We start from the raw sequence: 17,174 nt of genomic DNA on the forward strand, positions 1-17,174 counted from the left end.
AAGTTTAATTTTTATAATATAAAGTATATAAGCATACAAAGAAAAGTCAAGAAGATTAAAAGTATGTACAGAAGAAAATGTTTCAATAGCCTTGCAATCAGAATCACTTTATATTGTAAGACGATTCTGATTCATTGAGATCAATGCTACGCCTTTCGATGAACTTGATAATTTATTATTATTTTTTATTTAACAAGAAAAATACATATTTTTCTGACAGCTAAAATTACAATTAACTTACGGACTAAAAACGAATTCTATAATTATTTTATTGAGCAAAATATTACTTGGAGTATTTAAATAAATTCGAGAGACTAGATATAATTAAAAAAAAAAATCTTCAATGCGTTTAATCTGAATCCTCAATTATTAGTTCCTGTGAGGAAGCTTCAGGACTGAATGAGGAACCTTCCTCGGTTGATGTATTCGCTTCATCTAATGTCATTTTCTGTTCTTGTAGTCTCTTGAAGTCTTCTAATCGATTTCTTGAGAAGAATCCGTACTGAAACCATTGAAATAAAAATATCCTTTACAAGTAGGCTCAAGCGCTTTGAGAGATTTTGTCAAATAAATTATACACGGTCAACGACCTATCATTGTAAAAAAATATATATGTCCTGTTTGGAAATCAACGATTACTACTTTACGAATTTTCAAATAGATGATTTTATTTAATATTCTATAGAGTAATAAGCGTTACATATGTATAAAACATGATACAAAACATAATATCAACACCATATTTTAATTGATGACCAGACAAAATCAAAAGTATCGGAATATTGTTATAGAAATGAATACTTTGACCTAAAAATTATTTTAGAAGCATATTATCTTTGGTGAGTTCGAAACTTTGTGTTATAAGTTCCTTTTGTTATCATTACTTTGTATACGCACTATTTTTTACTACACTAGGGTAGTTGTATTTTACATCACAAAATATCTTAATACTTGTTTGTACTTTACTGATATTATTAGTTTATTGTAACATTCATCGTATCACTATGTACGCCTATTGGATTTAATTTTTCCACTAATTCTTTTGTAATTTTCTCTGTAAGTGATTTGAATGGAAATCTTTTGAGAAAATAAATGTCTCTAACCGTATACGTTTACTTTTACTTATCCCGTTTATACATTGATTGGCACTGATTCTGTCAAAATGATCCGAGTTATATTCATTCATATAAACATATATTCATAATTCATTAAAAATATCATGAAAGTGAAATGAAAATAATCACAAAACACGTGCTATAATTGTCTTAATAGTAATCCTGTTAACTAAACTAAACTGTAAACTTAAAAATAATATTAATAAATAACAAAGACAAATAGATACAAAGTAGTATTTACGAAGGCACCTACTTTATAAAGCCCCAGGACGATGAGGGACAGCAACAATAGTCCGGCAACGCAGCCTAGAATTATCGGCCATAGAGGTGGAGCTGGTTCCAAGATTAACGTCGTTGTTATATAGGATGACCTGTGGTGAGAGCATTTATATCATTACAAGATATTTAAGTCCAGTAGCTAGAACATGAAAATTTCAACCCAATATTATGGGTTCAAATCATGGAAAAAACCAGTAAGATTTCATTCGGTGTTCATAATTTATACTGTGCTTGACGGTGAAGAAAAACAGCGTGAACATGCGTATCTGTATAAATATTATCTTCATTAAATGGCTTAATAATTGCTATGGGGTCTTATCATTTGCTATTAATATAGATAACTTATATACTTACTTATTTTGACCTTCATGTAGAATGAACATATACGTTGTTATGTTGAATTCTTTTTGCCGCTCAAGGAAATCACCTTAAAGTAAAAAAATATTGTAATTTGTTTGTACTAATTAATTGATAAAACTATTTTTTTTGATTCCGTACCCAAAACTAATGACTACATAAGTTACGTTTCTATGCCTGTCAAAAAGTTTTGTACGTCCTCTAAAACTAAGATTTATTTCTACCTTCATAAATTTAAGTTGAATGTAATGCTAGCATTATTATATTATTTTTTTATAAGTGTAGCGTCATTCGATTGAAGAATATAATAGAATATGCTTTATTGTATACCAAAAGAATTACAGAAATATACAGTTTAAGAGTTACACAAACATAAAAAAAGAAAACTATTAATATACAAAAGGCGGTTTTATCGCTAAAAGAGCGATCTCTACCAGTCAACCTTTGGGTGAAGGACATGAGATAAATAAAGCAGTTAGTAGGTGTAGAGACCTACTTAACTTTTATTTTTTAAATATATATACATATATATACAAATGTATTGTTGTAAATGCTTATATATATAATGTCTAAACTATAACACTGTACTAACCTACTATTGTCGTACTTCTTTATTGTCAATTTTGTGAATATTTTATGCGTTTTTTTACATAAATAAATAAATAAATAATATCAAGCCACTGTAACTGTAATAACGAATCTAACAAATAGTAAGAATAAAAAGTTTTAATTGGCATGGGTCCTAAAACTTCGAAATGAGAACCTTTTTTTTCCATGAATTTGATTGAATCATGTAGTTTAGGTACTTGTATTAAACTGTTCAACCAACAATAAAGATAGACAATACAATAATATGTACACAGGTGCCACACAGGTTTACAGACATCTGCAGAATATCGTCCAACATATTCAGGCTTCCTCACGATGTTTTTCTTTCCCGCCGGGCACGAGATGAATTAAAAACGCAAGTTAAGAGCCAGTGTAAAATTACAGACATAAGAGATATAACATCTTAGTTCTCAAGTTTGATGGCGCACTTACGATGTTAGTGATAGTTAATATTTCTAAGAGCGCCAATGTCTTTGGGCGGTGTTGAACACTTACATAGAAAAAAGAAAAAAAAATAAGTTTCAGATTCCCTAGATTATGTAATCATGATGTGAAACAGACATGTGTAATGTTAAATCAAAAAAGATATACCATGATCCGCCAAATTGAATCTCAATGATAGAAGAACGGGCATCGAAACTTTGGCTGGTAAATTCCATTCGCAATGAGATCCGTTCTCCGCGCATCCCTTGATCCGACTTGACAGATCCACCTGAAAAATTTATCAACTTTCTGTGAATTTTCATCAAAAAGTTTTTTTATGTAACAAAAGTTGTTCACTAGAGAATATTTTGTAAGATTCACAGATATCAGCGGTGAAAAGGTTTTTTTTTTCGTCATAATATAAAGTGCTTTTGGAGTTTCGATTAATTATAAAATTAAATATTTCAGTTGATTTGTAAATACATATATTAAATTGTACATTGCTATTCTATATAATATTGTATATTGAAAAATATTCATCAATATTTATTCGGGGTCATCACAATATAGAAACTTCGTCCATTGCTTAGGCGGTGGCGTTACATACACTACTCTATCTTATATAGAGTTAAAAGTATACAATTTAGTAGTTTTTTACGAATAATCTTAAATTATTACTATAACGTTGTGCTCACGTTATCTGACAGAAGTATTTGGACCGGCAAGCAAAACCAATCCGACGGACCAAAATTTGTAACCTGCAATAAAAGGTGTCATTGAATGCCATACAATTAATAGTAACCTAATTGATATAATATATATTAAATACACACTTAGTAAAATTATAATGCAAATATAAGCTTTTACAAGATCATGTCAACTATATGTGTAGTGTATTTTTTATATCACTAGTTACGACAAACTAACAGACATACATCACGTATCTAGCAAAAACATAACACAATTCAGAAAAAGTAAGACTAAGAATAATGAATAACAATAATAGGTGAGACACGAGCTGAAAAAAAACAAAACTCAGATGAGTTACATGGAGTTATATTGTTTTAAATGTTATAAGCTAAGTAAATATTAAAATGATGGTGATAGGGCTTTGTGCAAGTTCGTTTAGGTAGGTACCACCCACTCATCAGATATTCTACCGAAAAATAGCAGTACTTGGTATTGTTGTGTTCCGGTTTGAAGGGTGAGTGAGCCAGTGTAATTACGGGCACAAGGGACATAACATAATAATTTACATAATAATAACATCTTAATTTCTAAGGTAGGTTTGGTAGGTAAAGCGCTTTAGCGATATAAGCGATGATTAACAATGTCTATGAGCGTTGGTGACTACTTACCATCAGGTGGCACATATGCTCGGTCGCCTACCTATTCATTAAAAAAAAATGATAATATTCAAATTTATAATAATACCATTCCACAGCCTCATAATTCACTTCCATTCGCGAATCTTTATCCCAGATTTACTTTGTAGCTGAAAACAAGCCTCAAGCTTACCTCGGAAACGATTTTTTCATAATAGGTCGAATAATTTGGGGATTTTGTGAGGATTTTTCGTTCGAGTCTATCGACTCGTTTGAAAGTGTTATAATTTAGAACGTTCAATCTACAAAACCGGTGATGTTATATGAATTTATTTTTCTAAATAATCCTTGATTTTGAATATAAAATAGTATCATTGTCTTTTTTATAAGGACTATTACTTTTTACCCCTCCAATTAGGCGTGCAGCTTGAATTCTGAGGGATCAGAATCAAACCTAGATAGCCAATGTATATATATAGCCAATAGCCCGGTGGTAAGAACGCGTGAATCTTAACCGATGATCGCGGGTTCAAACCTGGACAAGCACCACTGAATTTTCATATGCTTAATTTGTGATTATAATTCATCTCGTGCTAAACGGTGAAGGAAAACATCGTGAGGAAACCTGCATGTATCTAATTTCACTGAAATTCTGCCACATGTGTATTCCACTAACACGCATCGGAGCAGCGTGGTGGAATAAGCTCCAAACTTTCTTCTCAAAAAGGGAGAGGTGGCCTTAGCCCAGCAGTGGGATATAAACAGGCTGTTACTGTACTGTAGAATGAAACCTGAGACTTACATCGCTAGGCGGCCCGTAATGATTACTCTACTGACACTTCATTTATAAATTATAATAAAAGAACTGGAACAAAAACTTTCCTTTTATAATTTCGGAATGTAACAAAATAATACACCTAATCCGACTAATCGTAATTTGAACAAACCCATGAACGTGCTGTATCATGCACGCTCTCAGAATTCTAAAGTACAGTAAGAAGTGAAATATAACACGTAGCAAAGGAACTAAATAAAAGTTATCGTACAAAGTGAAGTTGATGAAAAACAAAGGTTAACAAAGAACAATTAAAGCAGCGTAAAATGAAAACAGTATTACCTCGAAATAATGAACGAAAGTCACATTGGCCGCTTCATTAAATTTGTCTCTTGTTACTGCAATGGTCGCGTTCGGCAACGCTTTCCTGGAAATTGTAAGCACTTTGAAAACTTTGAATAAAGTTGCCTTAATTTCGAAATTCACTCAAAGTTTACGTTTCATTCTATTGTTATGCGTTACACTCTTGTTTATTCATTTACTTCAAACATAAACTCAGTCGAGGGCAAGACTCTGTATGGAAATATGTAATCATAATAACACTATTGTTTGTATTGTATTGAAAATTTGCTTATATAAAGCTGCAGTATCGCGGCCCTGGGTTCATATCTCAGGTCTAGCCAATAATAATTTTTCCGTCGACAAATTTCGTATGTAAAGTAGTCGTCTAGCGTTTGGATTAGGGGAGTTACAACGTACACTTCACAGCATCAAAATACGTTATCTTACGCTTGCAATCTATCCTATCCTATTGTAATGGAGTGCCATCCCATTTGAGAGAATTTGATATTGTGAGAAAAGAGAATAAAGAGTGCACCTGTGTTGTTTAGAAATTCTATCAAGTGCACTTAAATATAAATACTTGCATATTATATTATATAAATAATATTATGTAGACGCATAAAGTTGTTTGTGTAAATCTAGATGACTTATAAATAATTTATATATAAAGTTGATTCACCCGGAATGTTACGGACTGTTATATGGTCATGTAGCATACATACCGATTCCATATTTGTTGGTAATAAGCCTCTTTATTTTATTTCAATTATTTCTTACAAAATCACAGAAAGTATTCGCGATTTTATCGAATGTTATTCTTATCAAAAATCTGAGTACTTAAGTGTCAATTAATCACAATCACATACATTAATTATTAAATTTATTCTTTCAATGTTTGTAATAGTAAAATATATATATATTATTATTACTATTGAAAATTATATTTGACTAAAAAGTGCGCTACTAAACATAGCCGTTTCATGCGAATATTTGAAACGGAATGTGCACACGATAATTTTTATATTGCGCTCATAATTAAAATAATACAAATAAATTTATTATCTGTTTATATTCTTGGTCAAAGTGAAATCATCTTATCTCATGTCGTATATACGTTTTGACACGTATATACGACTTACCGAGGAGACCAGGACCCCCTTGAAAGCCGAGATGGCCTAGTGGTTAGAACGCGTGAATCTTAACCGATGATCGTGGGTTCAAACCCACACGTAAGCACCACTGAATTTTCATGTGCTTAATTTGTGATTAAAATTCATCTCGTGCTTGACGGTGAAGGAAAACATCGTGAGGAAACCTGCATGTGTCTAATTTCATTGAAATTATGTCACATGTGTATTCTACCAACCCGCATTGGAGCAGCGTGGTGGAATAAGCTCTAAATCCTTCTCCTCAAAAAGGGAGAGGAGGCCTTAGCCCAGCATTGGGACATTAACAGGCTGTTACTGTTATATTCTTACCCACTTATTGAGAAGTTTGCTTTCGGTGTTATCAAAATAACCATTTCCTTTGAAATTCTCTCAATATCAGTATCGTTGTTGAATGGATCATTAAGATTAGCTGTTATCTTTAATTCCTTTTCTGTAGTGTCTTTATACGCATATTCCAGTTCTATTTCCCACTCAACAATCTCAAATCGATTTAATGGAGATGGTACGTCACAAGTAACGTTAAATTCTTCTAAGCTACATTCCCTAGGTAGCCTTTTCGGTGACGATGGTAAGGTAAGGTGGACCTTGGCTCCGAATGATGGTTCTTCCATGTTAACGACAGAAAGCTTTACGCCCAGCTTATCTTTTGTCCCGGGTATATACGGACTGCAACAGATAAAAATTATTATTATTTACATTTTACATAAAGAGCAGGTAAGTAAAAGTATACATTATTCCAGTAGGCTTTTTATTTTATACGCAAACAACGGATATTAAGGAGAAGAACCGCAAATAGCTTTCAATACACATACATGCAGACAAGACAAAACAAGACAAGAGTGACACGTGTTTAACAACTTTTTGAGAAATTTAATAAATACTCTTTTTTAATATATATTCTTTTCTAAATAAAATAAAAACTTATTCCTATATAAATTAATGGAAATATTATTATAATATGTTACATAACTTACCTACTTAAGGGTTTTAAATTCATAACTAGAAACGGCTTGCAGATGAGTTCTTCGTCATCGCCGCAATCTCTCATCAGCTGAATTCGAAAAAGAGATTCTAAAACGGAATCATCTGATAGTTTCGCAAACTCTGCATCGGAATCTGTATCACCTAAAATTGTATTTTATTAAATAAAAAATCATACATACGTATATGTATGTTGCGTATATGCTTTAGCAATAATTAAAAATAATTATAATCCTTTTAAATAAATATTCTAAGCATTAATTATTTTATTTTTTATTAAGAGATTAAAAGCAACTTTATTAAAATTTGAAAAAAGGAGCATGAAAATACCTCCCGCGTCTTTTACTTCCAAATTGAATTTCATAGAGATAGGTTTTGATAAATCGGCTGTCGGCTGAAAACAAATTGGTTTAATTTTACGTATTTTTATCTAGACTAGTATCAAATCTCAAGACATAATTTTTATAGTTATGAATGAATACAGGCTATCACTTATAATTTATATATAATATACTAATATATATAATTTAAAAAATCACCATTCTTATACCTTTACTTCAATAACTTGTTCGTCACAATTTTCATTGCCAGGATTTATGGAGACTTCGTATTCTGTATCTCCATTGACTCTGGCTCTGTTTTGAATGGGATCAATCACTATATTTGCAGTAAAATCTGTTTAAACAAAATTAATTATCGATTGTATAACTTTTTAGTAATTTGAAAAGATTAGTTAATACATTTGATAAGTAATATGCAAGTAATTTACCCATTTTCGCACGCGGCCAGGTTTTGCTTTCAGCTGCTTTAACACAGAATAAGGCTGAGAAATTCGTAGCACCTTGTTGTAAATTAACTGCATCTGGGACTTTTATATATACTTCAACATGCATTGTTGGCGTGCATCTAAAAACGTAAGCTGCACCAGAACTATGAGCGCCAACAGCTAAATCTGAAAGTATAGAAGGTATTCGTATATTACTTATATAATTTTCACTTCTGATATGTGCGCAAATGTATATGAGCTAAGGGCTTAACTTGAATTTAAAACTTGGAAATATTCCCTTCGTAAAATCGTAATTTCAAAACTATTTTGTATTCTTGTTTTTTGAAGGATGTAATTCAACGGCTTTCATCGCTCAGTCACATTATCAATTACAGGCATATATCAATAGATTAGGTATGAACATCAATTGTTCATACTTCCAAACAATTTTAGTAAAGTGAATTGTTCATTAACTTAAACTTACCATTACACTTATCGTTATTAATATCGTAACCCCCAGATATAGAAATACCAAATGTTTTTGCTTCTTTTACTATAATCTTCTGGACATATTTCTGTCTTAGTCCTTCGTTTCCACCTCTAAATATGAACACTGCCCCTCTTCCGTCATCTTCCCATGGAGCTCCTACCGCTATATCTGTAATAGAAATTAGAAATGGTTTAAAAAAATCTCTTTCATTTCAGATTTTAACTTAAAGAGATAAGTTTTTAAATTATCTATGACTATTTGTTTTAATGTGACGAGCCGGTTGGCGTGGTTGGTAGAAAACTCGCCTTTTACGCCGAAGGTTGTGGGTTCGATTCCCACCCAGGACAGACATTTGTGTGCATGAACATGTATGTCTGTCCTGAGTCTGGGTGTAATTATCTATATAAGTATGTATTTACAAAAAAAAGTAGTATATGTAGTATATCATTTGTCTGGTTTCCATAGCACAAGCTTTGTCCAAGCTTAATTTGGGATCAGATGGCTGTGTGTGAAAAATGTCCAAGGATATTATTATATTATTATTATTATAATGTACTTTTTACCATTGAATCCATCACCATCTATGTCTCCTAAATTTGCTATTGTACTACCAAAACGAACTCCACTTTCTCCGGAACCACTAACGTAATCTACTGCTATAAGAGTGAAGTTTGTCTCCTGAAATGATAAGAAAATCAAAGCGACATCAGAAATGATTCCTTCAATACATGCGTCTACAATTCAAATTACTCCGGCATCCGGTCTTTCATTTGCTTGTATACGTCTTATGTTTCTCTTAAAAAACGCAGTTCGTATCTACAAATTTTAAATTCAATTTGTTTACATTACAAGAGAGCTTCTCTTGTAAATGATTCATTTAGGTATAAATATAAATAAAGAAGAACTCACCGTTATGTCAGTTAGGTACACGAATACTGCACCTTGATCGTAATGTAATCCATCGCCATCTTTTCTAACAAAGTTAGGTGCTCCCACGAGGAGATCAGTGATACCGTCACCATTGATATCAGTACAACACAAGCTAGCGCCGAAATAAGCTCCTAGTTGTGGTCCACGAACTTTTGCTTTAATTTTAAAAGGATCCGTTTCTCGAAATGACGGCTCGAAGATGAGAACCTGATTTTGAAATGATTTATTCTCATAAATGTTCTTATTTAGATACTTTTATTTTATTAGTAAACAAAGAAATGTAAGAAAAATAATTAATATAAAGATAAATAATATAATATAAAGCTTACCTGTCCGTATCCTGACTTTGATCTAGGTGCTCCTGCGACGTATAACGTGCTACCATTCTTCTCAAAAACACCCGACTCGACACTATATCCTAAAATTAAAAAATTCCACTGAATATTTGCTGACATTTGTTTTATATATTAATTTAAAAAGTCTAAGGATTAATTAAATATTATCCAAGCATAATATGATCTGAGTGGTGATCAGTTAAGATAATACTTTGGTTATCACTTTTGATCCCCAGAATCTGTGACCAGACCATGATAGGTACTAAGTCTCGCTTCATACGGTCTTTGGTAGATTTTAACTACATATATATGATTATATGTATATAAAAATACAATAGTAAATACCTAAGTAATCATCTGGTCCAACGTCTAATGTGTAATATGGATTAACTGTTGGTTGTAAGCTCAAGTATTCGCTTTCCTTGTCGTACTTATACGTTGCGATACCACCTGAAAATGTAAGCCCAACAAATTATCGAATTTCGTCGGTCCATCAACAAGCAAACGATTTTAAACTTAACAAAATGTTTAAATTTATAAAAAAAAACCACTCGTTACTTAAAAGAAAGGCAATATGAAAAAGTCAGTTTTATCGTAAAACTTTTATACGTTCTGTATAACTGAAAATTGCTAATAACCCAGTATATACATAGTGTAACAAACTAGCTAAGATGTAATTTTAAATATTTTTGAATGAATGAAAAATAATTGCAATTATTTAATAAATATTAAGTGAAATTTTAAATAAACTTAAAGTTAAGTAATTAACTGTTGTATTCTTCGGTACAAGATTATGTCGCCTTTGAGTAATCAACTTTACAGGAGTTTAAGCGTATTATGATTAAAATAAAAGTAACTTATTATATTGATGTGATATTCTTAATTTTCATATAAGCAAGTTTATCGTGCGGAAAAGAGATGCATACGTTGCCTTGATTCCTATGTATTTTATGGATACAGTAATTTTAAGTACCACCTTAATTATGTTCTTTCTTAAAGTATTTAACATAATTGAATACAATCGTCGAGTGTAGCGTTTATTTCACCGAGGATAACGCTATTACCAAAACCATCTATTTAATTTCATACTTTATAATTTCTTGACTATAATAATAAGGCTCTATGCGTATATATTCTAAAAAAATATCTATAAATATCACAAAATTACAAAAACATTAATACAAAAGTGATCTTGCTGCTTAACTACACTTTGTGAAAAGCAAGAAGAGATATTTGATAAAATAGTTAGGCGAGCAAATGGGCCACCTGATGGTAAATGGTCACCAACATCATAAACATTGGAACTGAAAGAAATGTAAGCTCTTCCTTACATCGCCAATGCGCCACCAACCTTGGGAACTAAGAAATTATATTCCTTGTGCCTATAGTATCACTGGCTCACACACACCTCATACCGGAACACAACAATACTAACTATTGCTGTTTGGCGATAGAAAATGCTATTGCTCAAAGTCCTACATGCATTTAAATTTGTTGTTATATTGAACACATTTGTACCTGTCCATTGTAATAGTCCAGGTGCACCAATAATAATACTATTCTTCGAGACTTTAATAGAAAATCCGGCTTGACCATACGCGTAGAGATTTAGATGTGTACCATATTCCCCATACTCCATTCTTGCACCGTGAGTCATGAATGCTTGTCGACCTAAAACAAATTTTAATTTTTTTAAGGATTTTGAATTTCTTTCATAAATTATTTAAGACTTAATCTTTGCGCCAATACAATTAATTGAACAATTTCAATTTTTTTTAGATTTAATATCCAATTATAGTTTTATTTATCTTGCCCATTCATTATGCACATTTCTGTTTCATTATAAAATATATATTATATTCCTTACTCATTTCAGCTAATGGAAAAAGCGCAGCACCACGTCTTTTGGATATCATATAACAAGCACCATTTGCAAGTAAGTGCTTGTCTCTGTATGGAGTTGTCCACCGAGGAGCACACATCTGCAATTGTTTTATTTACTTTATATAATTTAACAAAACAAGAGAATAAGTCATATTAACATCTAATTCCATTTCTTTTTAATTTGGCGACCTTAAGAAATTGTTTATTTAAAAAATAAGGAATGACGATGATAATATAAACTAAAATGAGAATCATTCGCTTGCCGGCGTACTATGTTTAGTATTTTATGGCACATTATTACCGCCAACCACCTGCTCGGCGTCAACTCTCTTTATGAACGCTTTTGTTGGGAGGGTTGGTCCCATTCGCGTTTCTTCGGTTTACTTAAACAAAAACTCTTAGTCGGCTCTTAAAACACTACTTATCATTATAGGATAAAGTATTAATATTATCATCATTACTTATGACTTTGATTTGGGGTTAGCATAGTGTGGGTAGCATTTCCGGGGCGTACTCGGAACCATGGACACCGGCAAGCCCCACATACCTGTTCCCGTGGGGGAAACGCGTAACGCGTTCTTCCAGCGTAAAAAAACGTGTGTTTCTTATCTATTCATTAATTCTCTATTATCAGTTAAATCTTCGGCAACTTTCTTCTTGCCGAATATATCTAAGATTTCAAATAGACCATTACAACCATAAAGGTAAATTTATACTTATATATTATATTCTGGCAAAATAACATTTATAATTGATATTGTTAATTTACCAGTAATTTTCCATTTGGGACTGAAGCTATCGTCGCTCCAAACCACATGTCATTTTCGAAAAAATCTGCATATTTAGTAAATCTCCGAAATATCATGTCTTCAACTGAAATCAAGTATTTAAGAGTATTAGAAATATACACAACAAAGAATAATACAAAGCTTCAAATACTTTTATTAAAGTATTTTCATAATTTTCAAATTATTAGCACATAAAAAACATGTCTTTCTTCAAATTATTAACAATTTTTTGTTAAGAACTAGGTGATACTAGACAAATAACATAAGGAATTTCTAGTTTTTCTTCATACAGTATCCCTTCTGTTATTGACTATTACTTCTTCTAGTACTTAGGGTAATTACATAATGTAATGTATTATATATGTGTAATATATATTTATATGTATAATAATTATAACAAGCTAACTCTCTATTCCTGAGTCTTAGATAATTTGGGCGCGAAGCCAACAGCATTGTGTTCTTCCGAGGGTGTTACTGAGACTTTCTTAACTCCCCAGTCGAATCTTAAGTCTCGGAATCTACAACCGTACAAGCTAATCAAACACCAACGGGGTGTTTGGTAGTGCCAGTAATATACTAGCAAATTTATGATTCGGAGAAGTTTTTTACTAGAAATGTTCTATTTTTCAGAAATATTTACCATCTTCATTTACTCCCAAAGGGCGACATGGGACTTTTTTCAAGTTTAAATCTTCTAATGAGCATGTAAATACTTGTCCAGAATTAATAGTGGTGTTGTATCTATTTCTTGCTTTGGGAGCTCCAACTATAAGCCTGAAAACAGATAAATGTATTTTGAAAAATCTTCAATAGCGTGGAAATTACACAAACGTTCTTGTATTAATATAAATTACAAAACTTTTTTCAATTACAATAATATTTTTAGACGATCATCATCTTAAGACAATTATAAGACGGATTACGCAATGAATCAATCGAATCGAGATTAGATATGAGATCAAATTTGAAAGCAATATACTGAAGTCAGCCAGCGTTGAACCCAAGAGACACGAAATTACAAAATAACGTAAGCCTTTCCAAATCCGCTAAAGTTTGAGTTCCTTGGTTAATGATTCCTGAATGTAATATAAATAAAATTAAAACTTGAACAATATATCAAAATAATAATTTACAGTTTAAACATTTTTTTTTGTGTTATTATAATTCATCTATTTTTATACATAATAGAATAGTAACATAGGAGAAACAATCAACCAAAGTTCGATTATTATCTAAGAGGTAAGAAAAGCCTTAAAACAAGATGAGGCACGAAGGAAGAAGAGAAGCATTGACTTATTGAGACGTAAGTAAAGTGGAGAAACAAACAACCCAAGGTAGAATATCATAAACGAGGAACGCCGACCTCAAATTAATAGATAAGCTAAGGAAAAAGAAGAATTACAGCTTGTCTAAGCGAATGTATTTCTTTACATTGCCTAAAATAAATTACGCCATTAACAGACAGTTACTCTTTTGGATTTCCCCTGAAAATTGAAAGAAAAATCCTACTAGATATATTACATAAACATCTTAATACGAGGGAGCATGTGTGTGAGAGATTTGAATTTCCCTCAAGCAAGAAAATACGCCAAATTAAACAAATTGTACACAAGGGAAATCAGTTCGAATATTCGAATGAATCTGAGATTTGGCAGTGTTGGCCGCGCATTGGCTGTAACATTGGCTGGCCAATCGTTTATACAGTCATAAATTATAATAGTATAAACAACAAAAAAAATTATCAAAAGTGCTTAAGTTTTATTTTTTTATTTAACTATATTTTAACTTTCAACAAGTATTAAAAAAAAATAGCTGAATTGATTGATTGGAAAATACCTACACGGATGTAGTTGAACAAACGCTTGTAAACATTCAATTCAAAAAGACATTTTTTTTAAAATTAAACAAATGTTTTTTTTTTAACAAATGCATGTTTTTTTAATATATTTTTAAGCAATAATAACGTTATATCCAATTTTGGGGTGAAAGATTACTTATTAGATACAAACGCGGGACTAAAATTGAACGAAGTTTGGGTCAAATTAGATCACGTTGTAAGGAAAATCATTTCACTTTTAGATTTATATTTCATGAATTATATACGTACTAAATATGTAATTTAATTTGCTATGGACGGGTTCTACGGCTTCTAAGAGAGTAGTAATTAATACTATTTGAGAGTTTTTTTTTATTATACTGAGAACCCCTAGTCCCCTAAAACGATTAAGTGTAATAAATAAAAACCTACATATAAAATAAAACAGTCAAGCCAATATTATATAAGCGGAATTATATATGTATTAAAACAAATATTAAATGAAAACATAAGGAATTATAATTAACACTTATCTAAAGCTAATGTGTAAAAAAAACAACATTTCGTACTTATCTGAATCGAAAAGGACGGAGTAACCAAAATATTGAGAGAAATTATCGTCTGGTTCAAAAGTTATTCTGGACTCTTCGTTAAATATTCCACTTCCACTACATGATATTGTATAAGACACGATCACAACACTAAAAACTACTATTCTACACATTATATATAAAATATATACTAAAATTCACTAACAAAACTTTTTAACTGTCACAATGTTGACAGCGTCAAGTTTGTGAGTAAATGATGGCGATGATATGAAACATAAAATACATACATATGTTTATTTATATAATGTACATTCTAATCATATCGACAATAATGCATGCTTTATTGTATCTTATTTGTTTTAATTAAAGTTCATTTTCGTTTGCAATACCAAGGGCTTTGTTTACATTGCATTATTACTTTGTCGACTAATATTATTTCGTGAACAGTCTTTTATTGTCATTATATTCATGATTATATCATTTAATAGTTGTAACGTTGACTAATAATATACTTCGCTTATTAACGAATAAGCATTATTGGGAATTATAATCATTTATATTAGTTCAAAGATCAATAAAATATACTTTATCTAACTGTATTGTTTTATTTTAGTTTAAAAGGTGGGTAAGCTAGTGTAAGTTAGTGTAATTTGATGGGCCGGTTGGCGTGGTTGGTGGATACTTGCCTTTCACACCGAAGGTTTTTTTTTTATAGAATAGGAAGGCGGACGAGCATATGGGCCACCTGATGGTAAGTGATCACCAACGCTCTTAGACATTGGCATTGTAAGAAATGTCAACCATCGCTTACATATCCAATGCGCCACCAACCTTGGGAACTAAGATTTTATGTCCCTTGTGCCTGTAATTACACTGGCTCACTCACCCTTCAAACCGGAACACAACAATATCAAGTATTGCCGTTTTGCGGTAGAATATCTGATGAGTGGGTGGTACCTACCCAGACGAGCTTGCACAAAGCTCTACCACCAGTAAACCAGGTTGTGGGTTCGATTCCCACCCAGGACAGACATTTGTGTGAATGAACATGTATGTTTGTCCTAAGTCTAGGTGTAAATATAAGAAAAGCAGTATATGTAGTATATCAGTTGTCTGGTTTCCATAGTACAAGCTCCGCTTAGTTATTTGGGATCAGATGGCCGTGGCGTTTAATAATATCCCAGGATATTATTAAACAAAAGGGCATAACACCTTAGTTTTAGGCGTATTAGCGATGTAAGTTATTATTCCTTACAATATCGTTATCATGTCGTTGGTGACCATTAACTATCAGGTGGACATTATACTAACCTACCTTCTATAAATAATAATAATAAATTATATCAATAAATACCTACGCACATTCCATAGCGGTTTTAAGCAGTTTTTTATTGTAATCAAGAACTAAGGACTTTTCTAAATCACGCTAATGCTTGAAGGCTTGAAATAAAAATAAAAAAGTAAACTTTCAACTGTGTTTTTGATTTTGTTTCCAGATAACAAACAGGAAGATCAATGTAGATACAATGCGATTGCAGTTATCGCCTTTTATATCCTGTGCTTCTATTTATCTTTTGCCTGAACTGTGACTCATTTGATTCATCATGAAATTAACAATATGTTTAAATATGTATACATTAATAATACAGTTCTAAGGTACTTAGTGTATTTTTTATTGAATAGGTAGGTGGACGAGCATATGGGCCTGATGGTATATGATCACCAACGCCCATAGCAATAGCATTGTAAGACATATTAACCACCGCTTACATCGCCAATGCGCCATCAACCTTGGAAACTAAGATGTTATGCCTCTTGTGCCAGTATCAACACTGGTTCACTAACCGCTCATACCGAAACACGACAAAATTAAGTCTTGTTATTTAGTGTCGAATATCTGATTAGTGGCTGGTACCAAATCAGGCGAGCTTGCACAAAATCTTAAACCAAATAAAGATCTTTTCTCATACCAATAATTTAGAAATAAGAATGAAAAAAAAATGTTCGACCCATGCATAAGTGTTTTCTTTAAAATTTAAATAACGATTACCGTTGAATTTCAACTACGAATGTGAACACGAGTAAATTTTATTAAAATTGACGATTTATTTAGTATCATTTATTCGTTTTCGTCTTCTTATATGATTGATTCTTATATATTTTGTTTGTGTACCTATATATAATATTAGTTGTGTACGGATGATTAAAATTAATCGTAGACTCGCCATATTGATTTACA

The 17,174-nt window shown here is 31.6% G+C and overlaps 1 protein-coding gene across 2 annotated transcripts; it reads right to left on the reverse strand.

Annotated features, from left to right (window-relative positions):
- Positions 1-327: 327 nt before the first annotated feature.
- On the reverse strand, positions 328-15,175 carry LOC126771440 (integrin alpha-V-like). 2 transcript variants are annotated; one of them, XM_050491316.1, is made up of 21 exons: positions 14,954-15,175; positions 13,209-13,342; positions 12,550-12,653; positions 11,764-11,878; positions 11,415-11,567; positions 10,242-10,346; positions 9,891-9,979; positions 9,541-9,768; positions 9,195-9,309; positions 8,626-8,799; positions 8,145-8,327; positions 7,926-8,050; positions 7,706-7,769; positions 7,369-7,519; positions 6,704-7,060; positions 5,226-5,310; positions 3,479-3,541; positions 2,952-3,072; positions 1,749-1,821; positions 1,369-1,486; positions 328-502 (listed from the first exon to the last, which is right to left on the reverse strand). In XM_050491316.1, exons 1-21 carry the CDS (start codon positions 15,106-15,108, stop codon positions 350-352), a joined length of 2,865 nt encoding a protein of 954 aa, XP_050347273.1. In that variant the 5' UTR covers positions 15,109-15,175; the 3' UTR covers positions 328-349. The 2 variants fall into 2 exon arrangements, with proteins under 2 accessions (XP_050347273.1, XP_050347274.1); XM_050491317.1 differs by lacking the exons at positions 328-502; positions 1,369-1,486; positions 1,749-1,821; positions 2,952-3,072 and adding an exon at positions 4,218-4,278.
- Between the last annotated feature and the right edge of the window lie 1,999 nt (positions 15,176-17,174).

This window comes from Nymphalis io, chromosome 10 (genome assembly GCF_905147045.1).
Source record: "Nymphalis io chromosome 10, ilAglIoxx1.1, whole genome shotgun sequence".
NCBI lineage: Eukaryota > Metazoa > Arthropoda > Insecta > Lepidoptera > Nymphalidae > Nymphalis > Nymphalis io.

Excerpts from the sequence above, each read along its gene's own strand:
- LOC126771440 (XM_050491316.1), bottom strand. The coding sequence starts at position 15,108 with ATGTGTAGAATAGTAGTTTTTAGTGTTGTGATCGTGTCTTATACAATA. Across the intron at positions 11,568-11,763 it reads TTTTCCATTAGCTGAAATGA|GTCGACAAGCATTCATGACT; the intron begins GTAAGGAATATA and ends AATTTGTTTTAG. Across the intron at positions 8,328-8,625 it reads TAATAACGATAAGTGTAATG|ATTTAGCTGTTGGCGCTCAT; the intron begins GTAAGTTTAAGT and ends CTATACTTTCAG.